Source organism: Sorghum bicolor, chromosome 2 (assembly GCF_000003195.3).
Source record: "Sorghum bicolor cultivar BTx623 chromosome 2, Sorghum_bicolor_NCBIv3, whole genome shotgun sequence".
Taxonomy (NCBI): Eukaryota; Viridiplantae; Streptophyta; class Magnoliopsida; order Poales; family Poaceae; genus Sorghum; species Sorghum bicolor.
Genome location: NC_012871.2, coordinates 74,045,111 through 74,070,163, shown reverse-complemented (window position 1 = coordinate 74,070,163; position 25,053 = coordinate 74,045,111). Strand labels below are relative to the sequence as shown.

The 25,053-nt window shown below is 43.5% G+C and overlaps 3 protein-coding genes across 5 annotated transcripts; 1 reads left to right on the top strand and 2 right to left on the bottom strand.

Annotated features, from left to right (window-relative positions):
- Positions 12,145-13,213, bottom strand: LOC8079365 (E3 ubiquitin-protein ligase RING1-like). The gene has a single exon (XM_002461028.2). The coding sequence runs from the start codon at positions 12,980-12,982 to the stop codon at positions 12,377-12,379; it is 606 nt and encodes a 201-aa protein (XP_002461073.1). The 5' UTR covers positions 12,983-13,213; the 3' UTR covers positions 12,145-12,376.
- LOC110432493 (defective in cullin neddylation protein 1) lies at positions 13,772-18,006 on the top strand. 2 transcript variants are annotated; one of them, XM_021453001.1, is made up of 9 exons: positions 13,772-14,043; positions 14,673-14,757; positions 15,347-15,395; positions 15,508-15,583; positions 15,680-15,762; positions 16,449-16,542; positions 16,672-16,717; positions 17,334-17,401; positions 17,483-18,006. In XM_021453001.1, the coding sequence occupies exons 1-9, from the start codon at positions 13,971-13,973 to the stop codon at positions 17,794-17,796; spliced, it is 888 nt and encodes a 295-aa protein (XP_021308676.1). In that variant the 5' UTR covers positions 13,772-13,970; the 3' UTR covers positions 17,797-18,006. The 2 variants fall into 2 exon arrangements, with proteins under 2 accessions (XP_021308676.1, XP_021308675.1); XM_021453000.1 differs by having other exon boundaries at positions 13,773-14,043; positions 16,446-16,542.
- LOC8063516 (probable mannan synthase 7) lies at positions 18,099-23,068 on the bottom strand. 2 transcript variants are annotated; one of them, XM_002461027.2, is made up of 10 exons: positions 22,833-23,068; positions 22,346-22,686; positions 22,075-22,173; positions 20,179-20,431; positions 19,588-19,698; positions 19,341-19,477; positions 19,135-19,248; positions 18,849-19,048; positions 18,564-18,755; positions 18,099-18,472 (listed from the first exon to the last, which is right to left on the bottom strand). In XM_002461027.2, exons 1-10 carry the CDS (start codon positions 22,939-22,941, stop codon positions 18,307-18,309), a joined length of 1,722 nt encoding a protein of 573 aa, XP_002461072.1. In that variant the 5' UTR covers positions 22,942-23,068; the 3' UTR covers positions 18,099-18,306. The 2 variants fall into 2 exon arrangements, with proteins under 2 accessions (XP_002461072.1, XP_021308674.1); XM_021452999.1 differs by having other exon boundaries at positions 18,178-18,472; positions 22,346-22,683.

Sequence of the window (25,053 nt, the reverse complement as noted above, 5' to 3'; positions counted from 1 at the left end):
TCGCCCAAAAAAATATTATTGTTTTATTTTTACCAAACATTAAGTCATTCGAGTTGCTAAGCAAGTTCCTTAGCATCATATCAGCACCTACTTTCTTTTTGCAGGTACTATACTTAGCAGCACACACTTTACGGTACAAATAATATAAAATCACAAATGTCGATCGTTAAGGAATGCAAGTTTCTTAGCCGCGCACACTTACATAAATAATAATCCTCCTAACATGAAAAGCACAAGTGTACAAAAATGACGACCATTAGCTGCCGGTTCAACAGGTACGGCCGGCAAAGGGAATCCCGTCGAAATTGCCCCGAGCCTCCCATCTGAAAGAAAACCCGCGGTCTCGCCAGACGGCCATGCCGGCGACGTGCGAGCCACCCTGTCCAGCAAGCATTCGCATCGCATCGCACGCACGCACGTCGATAATATAAGCACACACACTTGATTGATTGATTAATACGTACTAAAACTAACCAAGACAATTAGGCATAAACTAGTGCGGATCCAGGGCATCCCCTGCCCATTTAATTTCTTATGGCATGCACGTACGCTGATCCGGATCTGGTGTCGGGCTGAGCCAGGGTTAGCGCTAAGCAAGATCCGGCCAGTGGCCTCGCTGGCCCGTACGTGTGTCGGCACACTGTCGCCGGGGGGCCAGGGTCAGTACAAAACCTGCTCTGTGTGTGTGTGTGCACCCGGATCAGGCCAACTTGGTTAGCGTGCACGAGCGAGTCGTGGAGCTCGACGAGCGAGCCAGCCGGGGGTCCGTACGTGTGTGTCCCCGCGTACGCCGTGGACATGACCTGACGCTATCACGCTGCCACGTGCGTGCGAGCGCCTCGATCGTTTTTGCTTCTTGAAAGAACGGGGTTTAGTAGCTGGCATCACGCCGGCCGCTGCGATAACCCCAGATCTGGTCGAGCGTACAGTATGTGCTAATTAAGACAGCTATAAGCGAGAGTATAGTTTTATTTATGTGCAGTAGTAAGCAGAGAGCCAGAGATGGGGGTGTCTGCGAACAGGCCGGACGTCGTCGCGCGCGTCTAGCTGGACCTTGCAATTTGCAACGACAGTGACAGATAATGCTGCGGATCGACAGCTATACTACGTGCATGGATCGATTGGCGGCATGTAATTTGGCGGCAACGTAGCGTTCGATTTGGCATGATGGCCGGCGTGGTTTGAACTGGCTGGGCTGCTGGTGCTTGCATTGCATTGGCATTGGCATTGGCATTGGCATTGCATCTTAACGGGCGGAAAAAAATATATAATTGTTGGTTGCAGCGCGCAGCAGGCCGGCAGCGGCAGGAGATGGGTCTGAAAGTTTGCTTTTGAACGAGTACGGACGATGCTCTGCTTGCTCGACCCCGTCGCCAGTCACAACTCGTTCTCGTTCGTTCGTGTGTGCTCGTATATATCCTGATGATCGAGTTATGACCTGATCATTACTACGGGTACGGTTGAGCAAATCTTCAGCGGCCGGCCGGCCGGCTACGAAAATACTTTGAAATAACGGCGCACCCTGGGCCGTTTCAAATCAAATGCTTGGGGGAGCGTACGTTGCTGCTTATTGTACGCCTACCTACCTAGAGTGAGCACACTCCTCACTCTTCTTCTGTAAAATAAAAACGCCAGGTGGGTCCGTGGACTAGCTAGCTAGGACGTGACAGATCGACCCATGGCTGCTAACGACGGCGGACAAGGACACGATCCATGGAACGATGATCCACGGACCACGGCTGCTGCATGCCCAGCAAGCGGTGAACGGGCTCGATTGGCCCGGCCCCTTTGTAAAGGCTTGTGTTGACCTCATCAGCCAACGGTTTATGTTTACGCAGCAGGAGCGCGATCGAGCCCGTGTACTTGGACGTACTTACGTGTCTTGACGACTGACCAGGCATACGCAAAACGCAAGACTAGGCGCGCTAGCTACGCCTTTACCGCGAAAGCGTCCAACAAGGCCCGGTCGGTCGGGTGATCGATCGGGTCCGATCCATCAGCTTCGCACCTGCTTCCATTCCTCTCCGTCCGTCTTGGGTACGGTCCGGCCTCGCGCTCGGTCGCCGTTTTTTCCACCGGCCGCTAGTCGTCCGGGAAAGATCACGGCGCGCGGGCGGATGGACGGCGCGCTGCTTCACTTGACCTACTACTACTATAATATCTGCCCGCACTACGGTCTCGAGGAGACTTCGATGAAACGAAACGAGCGAGGAGACGGTCCTGCTCCTGCCCGATGCAAGAGCGCCCTATGTTATACGGATACTCCAAGGGGTGACGTATTCGTATCCAATACAGGATACACAGATAGTTTCTCAAAAAAAAAAGGATACACAGATATAGATACTCGAGTATATTATTTTAGTGGATTTTTTTTAAGAAAGTGTATATTCACGTATCTTGTCTCGGATACTCGTACCGTACTCGCGTAAAGCGCCGGCGCCCTCTTCTCTGGTGGAACGGTTCGTGGGCTCATGGCCCGTAGTGGGAGCATGCGGAACTGCTGTGGGCCGTGGGATCGAGATCCACTGAACAACGTTTGGGCTCGTTATTCGGTATAGTTTGCCTGCGTGGGGCAACCGCAGTACACATGGGTTTCTAGTGGTGCAACGTTTCGGCTCATGGGCTGCCGTGGGAAACAACGCAGTACGGATACTCACGTGTCACGCGTCTCGTCTAAGGCCACCATAACTCAATCGTACATGATCTATGACTATGAGCATGAAAATTTTCTTGGCCTTAAAAAAAAGCATCAAAATTTTGTTACAGCAATGATTAGTTTTTCAAAAAATTGCACCACAATTGGAGAAGAGAAACTACAACTATAAATTAATTACAGAAAAACCGTAGATCTAAAGTTATATAAAAAAATTTATACTAATAACATCATATCACATGTTCAATTTGTAGATCTAGTCATGTATAGTTAAACACAATTGCATTTTTTTGTTTATGATTTTCTGTAATTTACTATGTTCTTTCTTTTTTAAAAAAAACTGCTGAAATAAACATAAAAAAAGAAATAAGAAAAACAACCGAGGAAACAACCGTGGGTCAAGTGACCGGTTACGAAAGATGAGGGAGGAGTTTTTGTGGTTTTCAAGCTGAGAAAGGAAAAACTAATCTATTTTTTGAGAATTAATTACATGCTATAACATAAACGTCTACAACATGCGCGCACATACTCGTTGCTATGAACATATGTACATCTCGAGATTCACAAAGTCATCACAGACACCTCGCTATCTCCATCACCTACTAGATCTTAAAATTCACGAAGTCACTACAAGCGTCTTGTCGTCGACGAGGACGTGACCTACCACTAAAAGTATAGCATCGCTAAATTCTATAATAAATCTAGGAAGATTTAATGCAAGCACTCTTGCCAAGACAAAAGGACTTTATCTCGGTTGGCCGCAGTGGCGGACCTAGGATTTTAACACAAGGTATGCCGTACAAAAAAAGTTTATGCAATTTGGTAAAATCATTTCCAATTTGGTAAAATCATGTGCATTAGAGATCAAATAAAAAAACCATGTGCACTAATAACATGATAAGACTTAATTTTAAAGATTAGCTAAAAACTATAACAAATTATGATGTAAAAAAATACAAATAATTTAAAATAATACCCATAAAAGAGACTTACAACAAGATGGGATGAAAAAAATAGTAAAATAAAGGATGAAATATGTTATTTATAGTTATAATATCTAGAGTGGAGAAAAAAATAAAAATAAAGACACATAAAGTCTCATGGGATACAACAAGAGGGGATAAAAAGACCTAGGATTTTAACACAAGGTATGCCATACAGAACACAAAGAAATACAAAACCAAAAATGAAAAAAAAGTGCAGCAGCAAGGTTTGAACTAGCGACCTCTTGATTAAAAACCAAATGACTTACTAATGGGCTATCAAAATATATGAATAATATGTGTTGCCAGTTTCTATATGTAGATATAATACATTGTTAATAAGTAGAAGACTAACCCACAGGTATGCTGTGGCCCACCTGGCATACCCCGTGGGTCCGCCCCTGCGGTTGGGCATGTTCTACCACAAAAAACTCAACCAACTGATAGCTGAGTGAGACAAAAATGTTCCTTTTCCAATGAAGTTGCATAATCAAGTAGTTGTTTGAGCGTGAAATCCTGTATTTTAGAGCATCTCTAAGAGTACCCAATAATCATTCTCAGATTTTTAGGAATAATGAAAAAAATTTATCTCCAACAACTTCCAAACTGATATCCCAATCTTTTAGCACTTGAGGAAAAAAGGGTGGATGTGTGTAAAGATGCACGGACGGGCCGTCACGTGTACTATCCGTCCTCCCCTATGCGCTCTCCACTTCGTGCCATCATTTTCTTACACGGTCTCGAGAAAAAAGGAGGAAAGATAGGGTTCTAGGTGAGCAAACCGTAAAAGTGAAAGATATGGTGAATGAGCTTAAATGTGTATAGAAACAAACTCAGAATTCATGATGCAAAACATCATAAACTCATGGGACTACCTATTTTTTGATTTTTTTAAAGTAGAATATTAGAAACTTTTGGAAATGAAGGTCTTTGTTCCTCTTAATAGTTTTTTAGGAGTTGGAAACCATGATATTTCTTAAAAGAAAAAAAAAATTCTTGGAGATGCTTTTACCTGCGCTATGTTACAGAGGCCACATTTGAACGGCCTAGTCTGCTTCTTATATCTGGGCTGGGTGGGAACAACCTGGCTCGCCTTTGGAGGCTGGATTGTTTGGGCCACCTGAATAGAGGCCGCCTTCCAAAGGAGGGCCCGAGAGACAGCGAGCGCGGCGGCGGACTCAGGCGCAGTAACAGTTGATTCATCGGTTTTATTATTATTATTTATTTTTAACTAGCAAAAATAATTGTATGATTAAAAAATTAATAAAAATAGACGCTATTGTCTATCAAGTGGCGATAGGACATGTCCCCTATTGGAAAAGATGACAAGGGACTTATCGCACCTCTTGGATAGGCAGCCTATTCCCTTGGCAAGTCATGGCAGTGCTCTAATTTGTTGTAAAGAAAAACGCTGCTAAATGACTAAACAAACAAGTTGGATGGATACCTCTCGACGTGCCTGAGTGTAGCCTGGGCTAGAGCCACCGGTCAACCAACAACGTCCTCACCACGGTGTTGGCGAGCGCAAACCACGGGCTCATCTTGAAAGTGCATTTACCCCCTTTTGTGGTTGTTGGTGTATTGATGACATCTAAATTAGGGACTAATGTGATCTTTATGAGATACATTGTAACTTTAGTCCCTTATGGCACTCACAATGTAGATTCTATCATAGAGTCTAAAGTTATTTATTACCTCGAACAATGTGGACTTAGAGTCTAAATAAGACTTGGAGTCTTATTTTTTCTACCTCTTTCTTCAATAAATATGCTGCCACATCAGCAAAATACAATAAATAATATGTAACTAATTGTCTTGGACTCTGTGATAGAGTTTTGCATTGTGAGTGCCCTTAGAAGTTTTAAAGAGTTGATCTAATATGAAATGGTATCCTTTAATTCTTAAAGTTGAAAAAGGTGTCGAACTCAAAAGCGGAGCTTCAAATGTTTTTCTTTTTATTTTGGGTTTAGGCATGCCACACTTAAAGAGGGATAAAAAATTAGTTGGTCTGAGAAAGATAGAGTGCTCAAGTATTAAATCTACATCGAAGAGAGATACTCTAGTACTTCACGAGCACGTATAATAGTTTTTTTTACTTTTGATGTCGAAAATCCCAACGTGAGTCGAAACTCCCTACGTGTTGCGCTGTGACCTTGATCGGGCGTCGGAAGTCGGAACTCCCGATGTAAGTCGGAGCTCCTGACGCTAAACTCTGCTCACGTAAGTCAGAACTCGCGACGCTAGACTCTGCTTGCTTGTCGAAGTCCCGACGTTCGTCGCAATATGCTGCAATGGATATGCTCAAGAGTGGCAAAGTTTGCAACTTGCAATTCGTCACTAGTAACTAGGCTAGAAATTTCATGTAACAAATCATGTGAAATTATCATCTCTGAATCGGACCTAAAACACGTGGAAACAAAGTGGGTTGAAATCTCAGAGCGGCGAAATGTTTTTTTTTTTAACATGTTCTCATCGGTAGACGTCGGTGGCTGCTATCCTCTTTTTCGTAGGACATCAATCCACTTCGAAAATCCCAATATGGCATTAACGCACCTATGAGTTTCAGGAATTCAGGTTATAAGCAAATCTAAAGGTCTAGCGACATGTACAACTATTACTCCAACGCTATGCATATTAGCACCGGAGCGATATAATGCATGGAACAATCATCTCTGCATCCTGTGAAGTCCATCATGCTGCCTAATTACCCCAACATGGCATTGCTCGCATGTACTCCAAACACTCACTGATCCTGCACCTGAAAGTTGACGCGATTCACTCTTCCCTCAGAAAACTGCATACTCACAAAAAAAGGTGATTTATTATGTGCAGAATCCACACATGATTCAGCAATTAATTAGCGCAGTGCCTGTTTGATTTTGAACCACTCGTTCAGGTACCCAAGGGTCAGAATGAAGCAACTCCAGCTTACTAGTACATCAACTTGATTCGTTTTTTTCAGAAACCAAACCGCATGATGAACGCGGTTGACCTTATGGGTACATCTGCCTTCATCCTAGTGGCCACCAGCCGTTTTCAGCTATCTCTCATTCGTGCCCATGCAGTCGTGTCGCGCATAACATAAGAGATCGACAGTGGCGAGAGCTGAAAAGGAAAGACGGCATCTGCTAATATACCAGCAATCAGCATGACGCTTCTGACCACAAAATTTCTCCGAGTCATTAATTACAGTCTGTTTCATTCGTCCACAGACTACAACGCTTTACCAGGGACGATAGTAGTAGCAGTGGTAGTAAGCAAGTCGTGCCAGTCACTCTAAAGAATAAAGATGACACATATAGAAAGCTGTTAGATGTAACAAAAACACCAGATAAGAAAGAAGGATGTGTGATGTGAGTCTGACCCACGGCAAAGCAGAACGTAGCTAGCTAGCTAGGGTGCCCATCAGCACGTCAGCAGATGGAGAGATCTTGGGACGCTACCCTTGCTTGGAGCCGTGCCCCGTGCGGCAAGGTCATCGATCTACCAGACGTACTACCAGTACCACTGCTAGCAGCTAGGGCTGGGACTCTCTTATCTTCTGCAGCACCACCAGCAGTGCAGCGATCACTGGTCAGTGGTGGTGGACACAAAGCCGTGTTAGGTAGGCGGCCAATTGCGTTGGTGGTGGGCGTCAGAAAATGACTTGTTTTTCTCTCCGCGTGTTTTTTCTTCCAGTGCTCCATGATTAGCTGTGGACTCTACGAAGACGCAAGAGGGCGGGGCGGAGCGGACAGCCGGACACGCACGCCATGGCCTCGCCGGTCGTCGCAGCTATTTAACCTCGCCGCCTCCTACAGCCAAGGGTCAGATACGCTCCTGGCTCCTGCTGTGTCGACGTGGAAGAAGAAGGCAAAGGCATGGCAAGGCTGCAGGCGGCCCGCCGGCTGCTGGTGATCCTGCTCGCTCTGATCTTTCTCCTCGTCGTCGCGCCCGCTCAAGCCGCTCGTTTCACAAGTAACCTTTTGGCCCCGAACTATTTGTCCTCTCTTCCTTTCATGTGTGTTAATCTCGCTACGTACTAGATGTTCTGGAGATCTGAACTGCAGCTGTGGTGATTTTGTTGTGGACGGCGCAGGGGGCTTCAGAGCGAGGATCGGTGAGGCTCCGGCGTTAGAGGGTGCGCAAGTTTCAGCAGAGGTACAGGTACTTGACTATCTAGATGCAGGAGTCCGTAGTACAGATAAAAAGCCTTAAGAGGTAGCGGCATATATATATATATTTTTTGTTCAAAGTCGGATCTTTTTTCTTCTTCTTTTTTGAACAAAATATGGCCTGGAGAAATTATTTGTGCCTTTGTATAGTGTGGCTAAGAGCAGAAGTTAACGACACATGCATGGTTCAGGGCTAGATGTCTGAAGCTATTACATGTGAGTGCATAGTTGAGTTATATATCTGAAAGAAGGTGATTTGATTCGAGGTGATCATTTGTGCATTGATCTTTCTGTCAAAACTACAGGTTACGTACTAAAAAAACAGTTAGGTCAAACAATGATGTCATGGTACAAAGTAAACCATTTTCTGAGCATGATTGAAAGTTGAAAGAGTAAAACCATGTTCATGATTTAGGCCCTCTTTAGAGTCTTACTCCAAACGTTCAGAGAAGCCCGTGTGTGTGTGCGCTTGTGTGAGCCATTTCTTAGACCTTGTTTCTCTGTTTTTTTTAAAAAAAAAATCTGTATAGGGTTCCTAATTTCTACAGTACATTACAAACGGGCCTTGATGTTACCTGTCGTGCACAAAATATTGCAGGATAACTGGAGAAGCAACGCGGTGGTTGAAGAGATGTTTGGAAGGATGGCTCTGCAGATAACTGACTACCCAGGCTCAGGCCCGAACGATCGTCACACTCCCAAAGCACCGGGCCCATGACGACAAAGACAGAGACAACTACTGAACCCTGAAGATTGTGCACAGAGATTTCAAGCTAATCTGGGTCTTTTGGCCTGGAACAAATTCAAGCTAATCATAGATCGGCTAACGCCTTGAAAATCGTAGTAGGGACCTGCAAGTGTAAATATACATGTAGTGTACCTGTGCAGCCTGAATTTCTACGCTGTCTGTTCTGTGACACGCTGATTAGCTGTAGAGTAAGAATTGTATGAACAAAAGCTTCTGAAAATTCCCTGAAAAGACAGGTATTCAGACCTTAAACCCTTCGATCAGTTCTTCAGTTTTTTTACAAGAAACAACCTTTATTATCAGCAGCAAGCTGCATGCATGATTCACATTGGTACAGATTGCACTAGATTGATTACAATGATCATCAGTATGTCTAAAAGCCTGAGTACCTAGAGCATGGCTGCATGGGCTGTAGCATTGGAGGTCCTCGTGATCTTCAGAACTTGAAGTCTCAGGAACCTTTGAGTGAAAGGTTTGATTTCCTAGTGGGGAGGTGAGCCAAGGTCACTGCCATTGAAGAAGTTGACGAGGACTTGGCTATCAGTGAGGAACGAGGCCTCAGATATGTGGAGTGAGGAGATGATTGAAGCAGCTAATGGAAATTGCAAAGCCAGCCGCCTCAGCCATAAGGACATAAGTCATTTGGTGGACCTGGGCTTTGATGAAGAATTTGCAGTGAAGCATGTGGTCAAATATGAAGATTCCTAGATTCTAGGAAGCAATATAGGAAGCCTGCAAATGGTTCAACGACTGGGCAATCCCAGCCTGAACTCATTTTGGGGCCAAGTTATCTAAGCATGCGCATCTTCATCTTGTGTACCTGCAAGGGAAGAAATTTGTGACCGCATGGTGGTTGCTATCCCAGCGCCTTGAGCTCTTCCTTGATTGCCTGCAATAGTGTCCTTTTGAATGTAGTTAGACACGACCCGACCTCAGTGTCTGTCTCTACTGTTTGATGTCCCTACGAAACAGATCATTTTTTTTCCCTGTGGAAGCAGAAATCGTTTCTACGTAGCCTTCACCGTAACGGGTGCCTGATGCTCGAGCTTAGGAGGGCTAAAGAGTTGGTTGGAGGGCGAGTTTGCTTCAGCCCATGTCAAAGCCGGCCCACCGAAAGAGGCATGTGGTGCCCAGCCCCCCCGGACGTCAGAAAGTGCAGCACGACGCAAAAGAACCAGAAGCTGTTGTTGAGGTGTTGCGGTCCTAGGCCCGGCCAAGTTGGACTGTTGTTGGGTGCAGTGCAGCCCTGAAGGCCACAGGCAGTTCTTCAGTTAAGAGTTGTATCACTGTAGAGGCCGAGATAATAAGATCCACAGACCTGCATTTCTTTTGTGTGCGCGCGCTTATATATGCTGAGCACGTCACATCCCTCGATAGGATGGGGAGGGTTGCTGAATTTTTAGACCTCCATTAGAACCTGATCATAGCAGACCTTAACACAGCAAGATGCATGAGAAAATGCTCAATGGAGTGGATCCTCTCGGCAGCACAGAGGCAATGACTGAAAATCCATTGTCCGTGTTTCCCCTTTGCCTATCCAAACACATCCATGAAAAATTCCTATGTTTTCTATTCATCTGTTTTGCACTAGCATTCATACTCTATTCCTATGTTTTATACTTTTTCTGTGTTTTATCATTACTGCAATCCAAAGGAGGCCTGAATATGACTTCCTCTTCTCTGAGGCCTTGTTTAGATGCGAAAAGATTTTTTAAATTTCGCTACTGTAGCACTTTCGTTTGTTTGTGACAAATATTGTCCAATCATGGACTAACTAGGATCAAAAGATCCATCTCGCGATTTTGTAGATAAACTGTGCAATTAGTTTTTATTTTTGTCTATATTTAATGCTTCATGCATATGTCGAAAGATTCGATGTGACGGGAAATCTTGAAAATTTTTTGGTTTTTGGGTGAACTAAACAAGGCCTGAATATGTTCAGTCTTGTAAAAAAACTTTTGCAATGTGCTTTGCCTTCAAATATTTCCTCTGTCCAAGAAAAATACAAATATCTCTAAATATATGATATGGGTTGACTATTATTAGATTATGATAATTATTTTTATCATAAAAATATTTCTATCTCTATTGCTATTAAAAGGTGAATCGTTGCTCTGAACCCTTTTTCCCAAAAAAAATTATCTTTAGTTCAGTTCTTTCCTCCTATTTTTTCTTTGAAACTTTTTTCAAAAAAAACCTTTAATTCATTTCTATCATCCTTTTTTTTCTTCTCAAATTATCCTCATGTCTTCCATGTCTCGTTATACGAGTTAAAAGTATAATTTACGTGCAGCTATAATACATGTAGTTCGATTCCCAAATGTGTTAATTTTAGTGATGAAATTGCATCCCTAGTCTCACTGGGGTTTCACTACAATGTCATGCACATTTATTAGAACGTCATGTTAGCAAAACTGCACTTTTTGCATGAAACGATGAGGAGAGAGAAGGAAGTAGTTTCACCATGGTGAAACTCCACTGGCGTTGTTTCCCACGCGGTGAAACAGGACGAAATCCCCACTGAGGACTAAATCGTTTCACCATCTTGCATGTGATCCAATCATTTTGCAGTAATTAAATATTTTGCCCAGCCTAGGAAACATCAAAGTAAAACTCATGCATTGTGGAGGTTGTTTCATTGTTTATTTCATTCATGCTCTGTCAGCAGATTTGTTTTGGAAACAGTGCATTGAAACGGACCATTGACACTGGCCTAATTGAATTGCGTGCAACACACATACGGCTGTCCATTGTTAGCATACTCCCTCCGTAATTTCTAGAGTTGTCCTAAGTCAAACTTTTTAAACTTTGACCAAATTTCTAGAAAAAAAATGTTAAGATTTATAGTATCAAATTAGTATTATTAGATTCATCATAAAATATATTTTCATATAATGTGTATTTTATATTATATATGTTGTTACTCTTTTCTATAAAGTTAGTCAAACTTTAAAAAGTTTGACTGGTACGGATCCTAGGAATTGATTCTTTTAGGGACGGAGGGAGTAATTACCAAGGCATTGTTTACTTCCACCCAAAATACAAAAACTTTTCAAGATTCTCCGTCACATCGAATCTTTAGACGCATGCATGAAGTATTAAATATAAACGAAATTAAAAACTAATTGTACAGTTTGGTCAAAATTTACGAGACGAATCTTTTAAGTCTAGTTAGTCTATAATTGGATAATAATTAACACAAACAAAGGAAAGTGCTACGGTGTCCGAAAAAATTTCGGCAAAGAACTAAACAAGGCCCAAGGTAAGATATACTACATTCTGGAAACGGAGGGGGGTACCAGTAGCAAATTACGCTTTGGATAGTTGGATTCTATTGGTATCTGACTATCTGTATAGGAACTAGAAGCCCGTGTTGCTCCCGTCGGTTCCAGAAATCCAGACTCCTGATTTAGGCCGAACTGTAGATTGAGGGCACACGCTCTTAGCTTTTGCTTGGAAGCAAATCTGGAAGCCATAGAGCAGCAGAATACACAGAGCAAATTCGACGCTTTTTTTGTTTGGAAAAAGCAACTCGGAAGCCATAGAAACAACACAGTACTACACAGAGCATGATGAAATTTGCGAGAATTGCACATCAAAACAACAGAAGAAGAAACTGCTTCTCATTTTCGAAAACGCGTATTTAGCATTGATCAACAAATTGAACTTCCGTTGTACAACGTCTTCGACATCTTGAAATATTCACATTTTTCCTTCTCCATGGCCAACACTCATCGCACTACTAGTATATATGCACAAACCACCTCCACCATCAAACCAATCAGTGAACCAATTGGAAAGCGATTTTAGAGGCCTAACCATATAGTATCTCCTAATCCTAATCCACGTCCTCTATCCTAATGTTCCACGGCTCCTCTCTCTCCGGCCCCGGCTCCTGCTGCGCCTGCGCCTGCGCCTCCCCACCACGCTCGCCTCCGAGCACGAGGTAGCTGACCACGACCGCGGCCCTGGGCCTCCGCCTCTCCTCGCCGCCGCCCTCCATCGCCGCCGCGTTGTCCTCCTCCTTGGCCGGCGGCAGCTCGCGGCGGCACACGGGGCAGTTGCCGTGCACGCCGAGCCACCGCTCCAGGCAGCCCCCGTGGAAGCGGTGCCCGCACGGCATCTCCTTGCCGGCGTCCTCCACCCCGTCCAGGCAGATGGCGCACTCGCCCAGCTCGCCCCCGCCCTCGACCTCCCCGGCCTTCACCTCCTTCAGCGCGGCGATCGCGGCCTTCGACGCCGGCGGCACGCCGCCGCCGACCCCGCCCGAGAACAGATCCCCGTCGCCGTCGAGGAAGACGTGCTGCACCACCACCAGGCCAGGCCCCCCGGCACCTCCGCCGCCCCGAGGCAATGCCGAGGCGGGCGCCGCCGCCGCCATCCCCATCAGTAGCCGCAGGATGCCAGCCGCCGCCGCGCGATCTTCGTCGTTCGCCGAGGCCATGGGGGGAGGAAGGAGGAGGAGGAAGCGATCGATGGAGCACGAGAGAGGGAGAGAGGTGTGGGGCCGTGAAAGAATCGAAAGAATCTGGGTGTGTTTCTGGTGTGATTTTTCGGTGCCTTGAATTGGCGGGTATATATATGATTGATTGATCAGGGGAGGTTAGCGCGGTGAAGGTTCTGGAAGGTTCCCGAGCTGGCTCCTCGTCTCTCTGATCTGTGGGCTCTAAACCAGGCGGGGCCCGTCGGGCGGTTGGACACCGCTGTGAAATCCATGTTGGGCAAGTTTTCTGCGCGCTGTCAAGGTAGCTGACATGTTCCGTTGGGTTCGGTTAGGAGCGCGTGGTGAAGGCGCGAGGTGGTTCCCGAAGGTTCCAGAGCCCAGATATTTTCGTCGGCTGCTGGGTCACTGACATGCGGGGTCAACGCCCGGTGCGACGGCGCTCGACAGCAGCTTCTACACTCCGCTTGAAGGCCGCGGAGAGGTGGAGGACGGAGACGGATAGGGCTATGCGGCCATGCGGGTCGTGGCGGTTGGTTATCTGATGGGCCGGGCACATAAATGTAGGCCCATTGGGTGAAGTAATGATCCAGGCATTTGATATGGACCGACCCACCGAAGAAAGGCTGCTTCTTACAGGCCCATTATAAAAGAGTAAAGTAGATTTAGCCCAAATATCCCGTTTATCCGCTGGCAAACCGTCCAGTGACAACGTGCTGACAGAAACACTGACGTGTGGACCTACACTAGACAACTTCGGCATTATAGGAGAGAAGATGCCTGACACCCTGGCCCTCCACCGAACTCGACGTCTCTCTCCCTCTCATCTCCCTTTCTGGCTCTTCTTGCCTTCTCGCGCTCGCCTCCGTGTCGTGTCGGCTCGCTCTCACGTGAGAAGAGATCGAGGAGGTAGTGGACTCGGGGTGGTTGTGGCGTCGGCGGCGAGCGGCGGGGGGCTAGGGTTTCCTGGTTCGGATCCGCGCCCTGGCCCATGGGATCCGAAGGCTTTGCGGCCGCGGCGGCCGCTTGCCCCTCCGCCGCCGAGGCCTTCCTCAAGTACTATGGTGAGCTCCCCGCCGTCGAATTCGCTTGCTCGCGAGTGTTCCGGTCGATCCGTCGTTCCAGGGTTCTTTCGGTAGCCGCTTACGGGGTTTGGAGCTTGCGGTTTTTGGGGTTGGTTTAGTGGGTAACTTTTTTGGATTTTGGTCTTCCTTTCTTTTTGCGAATTATGACGAACCTTGTGGTTTCCATGTTGGTAATTCTGCTAAATGGGTGGGTTCGAGTACTGAAGAAGTGATCTTGAACGTTAATCGGTGGTCAATTGTCTGACTTCTTGACGAAAAATGGGTCCTTCTCTTATCGGTTCTTGCTTTCTTGGGTGACGAAAAATTCAAAGAAGTGTTAGTTATAGCTAGGCAGATGCTAGCGAAACGACTCGTGCAAACTGATATGTTGTCCTTCACAAAAGTTCATACTTCGAGGCTGTACGTTTGATAGTTTCTGCAATTCGATCATATCATCCTTCTTTGGCACCTAGAGTAGACAAAATTCTCAGGAACTGGAACCAAGCCTCGTGCATAGTACAAAAGTTAAATGTGCAGTAAACGGTTCTCGTGTTCACATTGTTAGTTCAGATTGTGTTTATTGGGGCACTATATCGACCTATTGGTTCTTTTGGCCTTTGTTTTGCTAGGTATCGTATCAGGAGGTACAAGTGTGGAGACAAGACAGGGATTGGTTGAGCTTTCACTAGCTATAGATGGAATTGAAGGAATGAGGTTTGCATCTTTGAGAGTTCTTTTCATTATGATATATCCTGCACCATGGTGAAACTTTATGACAGGATGCATGCTTTTCTACTTCTTGCTTGCATATGTAGAGTTGAAATATGAAACCTTGTCTGAGAATTAGAGAAATCTATTGACCCTTGTTTACTCTCTGTTTAGAATTTGGCTGAGGTGTAATTTGACGAAGATTTAAACGCGAATTGAACAATATGTGAATATTAATAGTCGTTGTACTTTTTTCTCTGTTGCTGTAAATATATAAATCTTTTGGAGTTGATTTTCCTGTGTTAATGTTACCAGCACATTGACATTTAACTGTTTTTACTTGGAAGTAAAAAATATCATGGTGGCTATTCAATGTTGCAAACATCATGGCATTTTAAATTTGCTTGTCGCTCGTATATCCTGGCCAAGACACAACACACAAGCGCACATCCTTAATCAGCCCTGATCACATAAACTTTCATAACCTCCATATCATGTGAATGTATGATTCTTTTTTTGTATCATGTTTGGTTCTGTTTTATTTTCTCATCCTATGTAGCCTTTCACATGATTAAGCATCCTAATGTTGATGCAGGGATGTGATTTTTGCTGATATCCCAAAGCTCATTCCATTTATTGATTTGGTGAGTGACGCTTTCCAAGCTGATTGAGATTTTTTTTGTCGATCTTTACTACCTTATGTTAATTGAGAGCCTTCTTCACTACCTTATGTTAATTGAGTGCCTTCTGTTTTAGGAGGATATGACCCTATTCAGTTGCTTCTACGATTTTGTCTTCTTCATCTGTCGTGAAAAGGGGCAAAAGAGTATCAGTAAGATCCTCTATTCTCAATGTCTACTGGTATCCTAGTATATACTTCTTATACCGATAGAACACTAACTAGGAGTTTCCTATTTCATTTGCATAGCTATTCAGAGAGCTGTGGCAGCATGGAAGATTGTTCTGAACGGAAGGTTCCGTTTGCTTGATCGATGGTGTAACTTCGTTGAGGTATAGAAATCGCTCTGCTTGGCCATGATATGACATCTCCATGATTCAACTCAAATGTGTGTTGTTCTGATATTTGTTTTTTGTGATAGTTTATTAAATTATTATTATTAGTGCTCCATTCTTATCCAGTAACCCTAGAGAATAATAAAAGCAATATTGACATGGATATTCTATAGTTGTCATTCTACCGACATTTACTAAGACATATCATATATGTATGAAGATAAGTACTTCACTCTAGTTGAAAGGCTGGCTTATGCTGTAAATTATATGGTTTGATACACGATGACTATTGACTAAATAGAAATGTTGAATATTGATGCACGTGGTAATTATCAGATGCTTGGTTTCCAGTTGTGCTATTCTGGCTAATACTTATGTTCTTGTCAAACCTAAATTTGTGTTGCAAGATGCATAGTTTAATTAGCATATTGCAGAATGCATAGTTGCTTTAGTTATCATTTGGCATCTTTTGTTTGGAAGAAATGCTGAAAACCTAAGAGTTGAAATACTATAATACTGCTTTGCAACAGTTCAAATCTTTAGTCCTCAATAAACCATTAATATTCTTTTTCTTGATTATTTCATGACTTACACCCCCTTTTCCTATGATGAACAGTCATAAATAGACTTCACTGTTTTTTTCTTAGCTAAAAGCCTAAAACTATAATACTCTTTCTCAGAAGTACCAACGCCACAACATATCCGAGGATACTTGGCAGCAGCTGCTAGCTTTCAGCAGATGTGTAAATGAAGATCTGGAAGGTTATGACCCACGAGGTACAAATTCTTTCTACATGACTATATCGATTTTCAATTCTATATGTGCAGGCTGCAGCTGTCTTTATAGCGTAGCTCTATGATAATTAAGAAATTTTCTTAGTTCCTGTTCCCTGTGTCTTCTTTCAGGTGCTTGGCCTGTTCTGATTGATGATTTTGTGGAGCAAATGCACAGGTTTGCTGCCACAACATGATTATATTCTCTTGCAGTTCAGTTTATATATTTTCTTCCTGTTGTCAAACATAAAGCATAACCATTAAATGGATAATGCAAGGGAAGATTTTGGGAAAATCTCAAGACCTATTTTACTCATGTAACATTCTATAGGAATATAGGCCTACACGTGGCTTGCTTACTAGCTTTTTGTAGAATTGTTTATTTTGCAAAGCTCTGTGTGATTGGTGCATACTACTGTCTATTCAAAATCATAATGACAATCTATACGGGGTAGCAAGTTAAAAAAACACTGCAGAAACCAGATTGGCTTTGTAGAAATTACAATAGGATGGGGCTCGCTCACAGAAGTTGCTGATGAGCGCTGATTCATCCATAACTGTTGCATGTCAGTTCTTCTTTTAAACGTGTAATGGGAAGCTTCCCACGGGGGAAACCCTGGCTTCCGCAGAGAAAGAATGATTGGGACGTTTGTTTTATGCAATAGCTAATTAGCTACATAGTTTTAGTGAATTTGTTCTTCATAATAAGCTAATTTAGTCTTCTTGTTGTCTCGGAGAGTAATGTTTCTTCCTAGTTGTATGCTGACTTATGTGTCTCCACTTGTAAAATGTAGAATTTATCACTCTACTGACTGCAGCAGTGCGATGGAAGCACAGTGTAGCATTTCAAGTACATTTAAAGGTATTATTTGGAGCATTGTTATTTTTATTTCTTCTTTTAGCCAACTTGACATTACACACCATTCTGAATCTGCTGTTACAGGACTGGATCCTCTACCTGGATCAAAGAGGAAATGTCCTCACTTCAAGTCCAATGAAGAGGATGTAGAACTCTCGGATAGTTTTACACGCTCCGTCCATCTTACACCAATAAAGCGACTCAAGGAAAGTCACGACGCTAGATATGGAGTGGGGGAATCCCACAAAGTTATCCATTTTTCTAGTAGCTCCTCAGATTACCACGAGGAGACGCATTTACACAACTCAAGAGGTTGTCTTCAGAACTCCCCTTGTAATGTTGAGGATGCCCTGTCGAAAGGGTTTGAGGGTTGTATTTCGATGAAATGCCCTTTTTGATGTAACCAGGAATGAATAGGTTAGTCATTCTTGTGGCAGCCCAGAAAACATTCCCACTAGCTCCAAAATCATCTTGTGTATTTAGTCCTTTTTTCTTGAGAGGTCATATATCCGATTGTGCCTGAATGATGATGATCTGTAACCCGCAACGGAGTATATGCAATTCACGTCCATTGCCATTGAATGTATTTTTTAAAAAATGTTTTTAAATGTCGGATGTTACTGTATTAGCATCAGACCTGTTTTTCGAGGCATCGGACTTGTGTTTGCTTGACAGCATACCCCTCCGATTCAATACACGATAAAAGCACTTTCTGATAATTGCAGCCACCACGTTCACATCCTTGTAACTTTGTGATGACAGTATTGTATTACAAGATCTAAATCACTGAGAGCATGCAGAATAATGCCATCTTTCTATGCATCTAAGATCAAAACCATTTGAAACGTTTACAAACGGATGCCAGAAAATGATTATAAATCAGCAATTCATACAGCTTTGACATGCTGTCATTGGCAACAAGAACAAGTGCCAGTGAAGTTAAGCCCTAGTAACAGAAATGCTAATCCCTGAAGGTACATATACAAGTAGTAGCTTCTTGTCCCATGGAACACCAGGTTGTATGACGCACAGAGGAAGAGAAACACCGAAAATCCAATCTCAAGGAAATTGACTCTGCAAGAAAGAACAGTATCAGTAATGTAACCCAGTCTGCTACCTTTCATAATTTGTACTAATCCAGAAAACCTTAGTTGCGAGTTTTCACCTGTCCCTTAGCCTTTTCCGGGTTTTCTGAAGCAAAGGAACTTCAGTGTCCTCGAGATCATTCCCCACCTTCTTGGTCACAGTCCACTGGTTGAACCCTTCTAATTCCAGCAGTCCAGTCACTGCAGCTCTCATGCGATGCAATGTCATCACACTCTCAAACAAAATCCAAAAAGGCATTATGTGTAGATTTCTGCAAAGACAAGTTGAAGTTCATTAGCTGTGTTCTGGTGAAAGGACAGATGAGCAATGTTGTTCTAGAACTCACAATTACGAAGAAACTTACTTTGGATGTCTTATAACTGTGACTATGGTAAGCACCATGGGAATATAGGCAACACCCCACACTGGTAAGTAGAGCTCCGGGACTGTGACTGAGATGGGGATTATGACATTGAAGAGAATACAGGCAGCCGTTGGCGCTACAACTCTCCTCACAAAGAAGAAGCTATAGAGCATATGGATTTTCTTGACGAGTGATATGTCCTATTGGAACAAGTGGGGCTAATTTTTAGATTTTTCCCCAAAGACATGATTTGCCAGAATGGGAACCTGGGCGGAGATATGCTCACCTTGGCAAACAAAACATCCTTTGCCATCTTACGGAATAAGTTTGCACCACCACTAGACCACCGGAATTGCTGCCGACAGTAGGCCTTGTAAGTGGACGGCAGTTCACTCTTGACCTGTAAATATAGCATGTCTGCATAGTCAAATGATCACATCAAATCAAATATACAAATTTCCCCAACACTGTTATATGTTAAAATATACTCACCCTAATGTCCCCAACATATACAAATTTCCAGCCCTTTAGGGTTGCTCGAACTGCCAAGTCCATGTCTTCAACTGTAGTTCGGTCCTTCCAACCTCCTGCATCTCTTATGGCTATGGTACGCCACACTCCAGCAGTTCCTAGAATAGACATGCCATTAGGAAGATTGTATTGTTTTGAAATCGACATTCTGGGGTTGTCCCTCTTTTTGGGAAATTGTACTCTTTAGAGGTTTTCAAAAGATGCGTACCATTGAAACTGAAGAAGGCAAAGGTTGCTGATCCCGCTTCTTGTTCAACTTTGAAGTGGTAGTCGTAAAACATCTTCTGTACCCTTGTCAGCAGGCTTGTGGTGCCATTCACTGCAAAATTCTGTCAATTAAGAATTGGACCGATCAGAGTGAATAAAATATTATATTGCTTGAGAAGCTTATGCACTAGCATTTTCTTTTTCATGTTATATTATCTTTGAACAGTTCTATACCACCTTTCTGGCATCATCATGAACCATTGGAGAATATGGAAATATATTTTAATGTCATCATTATGAAAGGTGATGTCTATATCCGGAGGCCAAAACAGTGAGATTGTCTGTTCCAAGTTCCTTGTGCTAGTTGCAAGAACTATTTGTGCATTTGTCACAAGAAAAAAAATCTGAAAATGGTTAAGTATTCCATTGTGGTGATATACTGAAATGTGGGAGCATATCTGACAAGTTTGGCATGAGGTTTAAGAAATATTTCCCATAGTATTTTTCTATTCCATAACTAAATCCCGTGCACTAGTGATAGACGGGTAGCTGGAAAAGTGTGCTCAAGACTAACAGGAAATGCAGTACTTACCAAAGGACCACCGAGCTTGAACAAGTGCAACTTCGGGATTGTGCAGAAGGAATGGGACAGTTCGGAGCAGAAAATCTGGTTCAGGCTGGAAATCAGCATCAAATATGGCAATGTATTCGCTTTGCCTTGCATAGTCACATTCCATTCCTTTCTTCAGAGCCCCTGCCTTGAACCCCTTGCGGCTGGTTCTTGTGGCATACTTAATATTGACGCCTTTGTTCGCCCAGTGCTCACATTCAAGCTCCACCAAATTCTGCAGCAACAAGTAATCCCAGTCATCAGATATTCTTTTTTTGTTGGACCCAAAAATATTTTCGATTATCTAACTCACAATGATAATAAGATGGTGGAACTCTTGTGATAGCAGTTCAGATAATGAAATGCTAGTTGTACGCTATCTGAAGATAGGTTGGCAAGTAGCTGCTATGTCAACACAAATGGATAAATCTGATGGCAAGAGGATTGTCTTCTATTTGCTTGGGAGGCCATTGGTACTTCATCAAAGGTTCCTTGTGCAGCTGTGCTTGCAAACTACTACTGCCCCCATCACACTAAACCAAGAGTACTCCTAAACCAACCCATTCGCTGACACAATTCAATCAAACTAGATAGATCAATCAATATTTGTATTACTATAGATCAATCAATATTTGTATTACTACTGCCACCCAGAGAGGAATGGCATGGACATCGTTTTTCCTTTTTCAATATATAATTTACTTGCTCACATTCTTGTTTGAAATTTCATGTTCTGAAAATGGTGCTTCATGAAAAATTGCAAGATTTTTGGTTGAATACAGATCATAAATTTTGATTTCTTGTTGTGTAAACAGATTGGATTTTATAGGAGCAGTGCTTGATTTGCATGAATCTAACAGGTACTCCAAATTATGAAGTGAAACTTTTTGAGAGGTGAGGAAGATCCATTCCAAAGAAAAATATCCCCACCAATCATTGAACCGTTCCCTCAGATCTATGGTTCTGAATAAACAAAGACAAGTGAACAGAAAGCCAGAGAGGGGGCTCATGATGCCGTGAAATCTCAGGAGACAGTAATTACTCTCATGTGGCTGTACCATACTGCGTGTGCAGATCTCAGTACCTGAAGGATCAAGGGCCAAACTCCCCATGGTCCTGCTGACAGACTTTAATGATACTGTTAGTCCAATACCCCACAGTGTTTGATATTGTTAGTTTTGGTATGGTTACTCAGTTCTAGTAACCCTATTTTCGCTGGAATATTATTTTTACATAAACAAGGCTGCTAGAACCTAATAGACAACGGCAGGAAAACCCAGACAGCTGGGCCCGACCTGCAGTTGGCCATGTGAGTGTATGGTACAGATGACTATTCACCTTTGTTCTCATTCTCAGCCTCGTCTCTTCCTTCGAGTTGTTTTCTTCTACAAGTTCTGCATTTACCTCATCAAAATATCTGATCATTTATCCCTACTTTGATGATGACTTGTGATTGCGAAATATTTTATCAGGTGAGGCAACCATTTCAGGTTCCCTTTATGCCAAATGCTGAAGTAGCTTTCATGTAACTAATCTCATAAAAGCAGGAGCATCTTTTATGCTAGGTACTCACTTCACATGTAAACATTCTCTCTGCACCCACTCAACCGGCCCAAATGAGTGACTAGCATGCCCCTATGAGGCTATTGCAGTTAGTCTCGTGTCAAAACTACTAGTCTCGTGTCAAAACTACATCATCCTCCTGGTATTGATTCCACAACAGGTCGAGTTTGAGCATTCATCTGCTATAACAAACCAGTTTGATGTTTCACTTGTTCTGATAGGATCTAACAGCACCAAAATTAATAGTTTCTCCACCAAACGAAGGGCTCTGTAGGAATAATCCCCAGCCATAAAACAAGGAGCTCTGCAGGTTACCTTGATAAAGGGGTCAGTGGAATCGTCCAGCACTTGAACCATTATCCTGTCCTTTGGCCACTGCAGCCCACATGCTGCCGCTATTGACAGCTTGTACACCTAAGAGCCCATACCACACACCGAATAACAAACCACATCAAAATAATATTTAATCTCACAAAGCAACAAGAGGAAGAACAAATCATCAAATAGTCAGTGGATGAACAGTTAAAATTCTCCGATACGAAATACGATTTTAGGGACTTTTTTTGTGGTGGTGGTCTGTTCTCACCTCCAGCTCATTGTACATGGGTATCTGGACTAGGACCATAGGGAAGTGGGCGCTCCCCTTCTCCTCGTCGGCGCCGTCGAGGGGCTTCCACTTGAACCTCCACTCAGGCCGCCACCCAATGGCCTTGACGCCGAGGCTGACGACGCTGTTGTACACGGCCTCCACCACCAGCATCACCGACATCACCATGCACGCCCACACCGCCACCTGCAGCACCGGCGCGATCAGCCCGGCCCGCACCGCCACCCACGCCCCGTACACGTCCGCCGCCGCGGAGGACGTGCCATCGAGGATGCCGATGAGCCAGGACACCGCCCCCTGGAAGTCGAGCGGCGAGCCTGCTGCGGAACGAAGCAGGACAAAACCAGCGGGCGGCGGGCGCAGCCGCGCAGGGCATGTCAAATCACGTGAGCTGTAGCGCGGCCGTCCGAGCGAGAGGGGTGGGGGAGAGAGAAATAGAATGGGTGGGAACAGCGAATGTGTGTACCGGTGAGCGGGCGGCTGAAGTCGACCGCGCCGACGGACACGGCGACCGCGACGGCGGCGGCGGCGGCGAGGACGAAGAGGAGGGCCCCTCCGATTTCCCCAGCCTCCATTGGGTGGTGACCGGTGGTCTGGTGGTTGCGGTCGCTGACGGAAGGGGAGGTGGGGCGGAGCCGCGGGGGTAGCCGAGGACGACTGCGCGATGCGCTCGATGCCACTGGGGCTTTTCTTAAGCCCACGCCACTCTTGCACTCCTTTTCTTCTTAAGTTGTGTTTTGCATTGAATTGTTAATTGACAGCGTCTGCGTGTACGCGTGTTGAGATTAAGATCTAATTGTTTTTGTATTGTATGTGGTCTTTGTTTGTTTGAGCTTATCAGTCATTCAGCATTGTTTTTGTCTCTCAACAAATCAGCCAACAATACTTTCAGTCATGGCTTATTAGCCAAACGAACAAAAAATTTTATGGGAATAGATAGAGTTTCATGAGGATAAAATTCTTCTACACTGTTTCTAAAATATGGATGTGTTGAAAAATGAGTCATAAAACCCTCACTGAGGATGGCCTAATAGCAACTTTCTTGGTGGCTTCATTGTGTTTTAGAACGGATTATTTGAGGGAGAGATCCTGGTGTAATAGGACGGACAACAAGAATTTTACGAGAAGAGTATTGGGGCCTTGTTTAGATCCATTTTTTTTTATTTTGGCACTGTAGTATTTTTGTTTTTATTTGACAAATACTATCCAAATAAGTAACTAGACTTAAAAGATTCATCTCGCGATTTACAGACAAACTGTGCAATTAGTTTTTATTTTTCATCTATATTTAATGCTTCATGCATGTACCACAAGATTCGATATGACAAGGAATCTTGAAAAGTTTTTGGTTTTGGAGGTGAACTAAACAAGGCCTGGGTCTATGAGAACAGCATGAGTAGGGAAGTGAGCTCAGCTCAATTGATTAGGTGGAATATGTGGTGACGCATCCATTTGCTTAATGTTCCTATTTAACTCAAATTAGGTGTATATTTTTCTTCTTAATTAAAAAAATGTCAAGCTGCTCCTATGTTGATCACATTTTCCAATAAAGAAGGTACTTGTCTTGAATTTGGATGTTACATGAGAACCTCACGTTTGCAGTAGCTTATGAATTCCTAATGAAAGAGAGATAAAAAAACATATGTAAAAAATATCTCCAACAAATTACTTATCCCATACCTAGTAATGCAAAAAATGCAATATAAGGGATTATAGTTGTTCCAACAAATTATTCATCCTATACCTGGTTTCTAAAAGTTTTAAGTAGTTACTCAAAATCTATTTCCCTTTCCTTCAAATGTAGGAGACCCTTATCTCCCCTATCTATTCTTAAAATATTGACAATTTGAATTTATCAGAAGAGAAGAAGTAAAAAATACACTACTAATCATAAGATATGAGATGAGAAATAGATAATCTTGGAGATGCTCTAATCTTTTACTTGTTGAACATGTGAGGAGGTAGATAATCTATATAGAGTAGGATTATATATGGTACATGCATTAAATGAAGAACATCCTATGGGTTATAGTTTAGACTATAATTTAGGATTATATATGGTACATGCATTAAATAAAGAACATCCTATGGCTTATAGTTTAGATTATAATTGTGCTAGAATAAGTTCCAACTTCCAAACTACAGATATAAGAGGATCATACCCTACCTCCTCGCATGTGTCCCTAGCATTTCTACTTTTGACGTACTGGCCTCGTTACGACTGGCTGGAGTACACGACCTCGCATGGTGCCGTGTGGGCAGATGCAATGCAAAGGTATACAAGGCCGACGACAGCATCTTCTTCGTTTTGGTGGTCCCTCCCCTATTTCGTCACAGAGGACGACGATAAAAACCCAAACGGGCCATGTCCGTAATTCAGATCGGGAATCAAAGCTGATCAAGTAGGCTGGATGGGCCCTGTCCCTGCAGTGATCATGATGATACGAAGGAAAAAGGGCACATTTCTGCTCACCCTTTTTTGTTCATGGATGGATTGCTCATAACCTCGAATCACGTCAATGATTGGAGTGGCATGAATCATGATCCCATCCATTTGGTAAAGATATGTCAGTTTTTATACAGGAAGACGCCGTGGGGTTCTCTGGTCAGGAATATGCATCTCTTCTTCGCTTCCAGAAGCGTTAGCTGGCCTGCTTGGTTGGTTTTGGAATAACAATATGTACGTA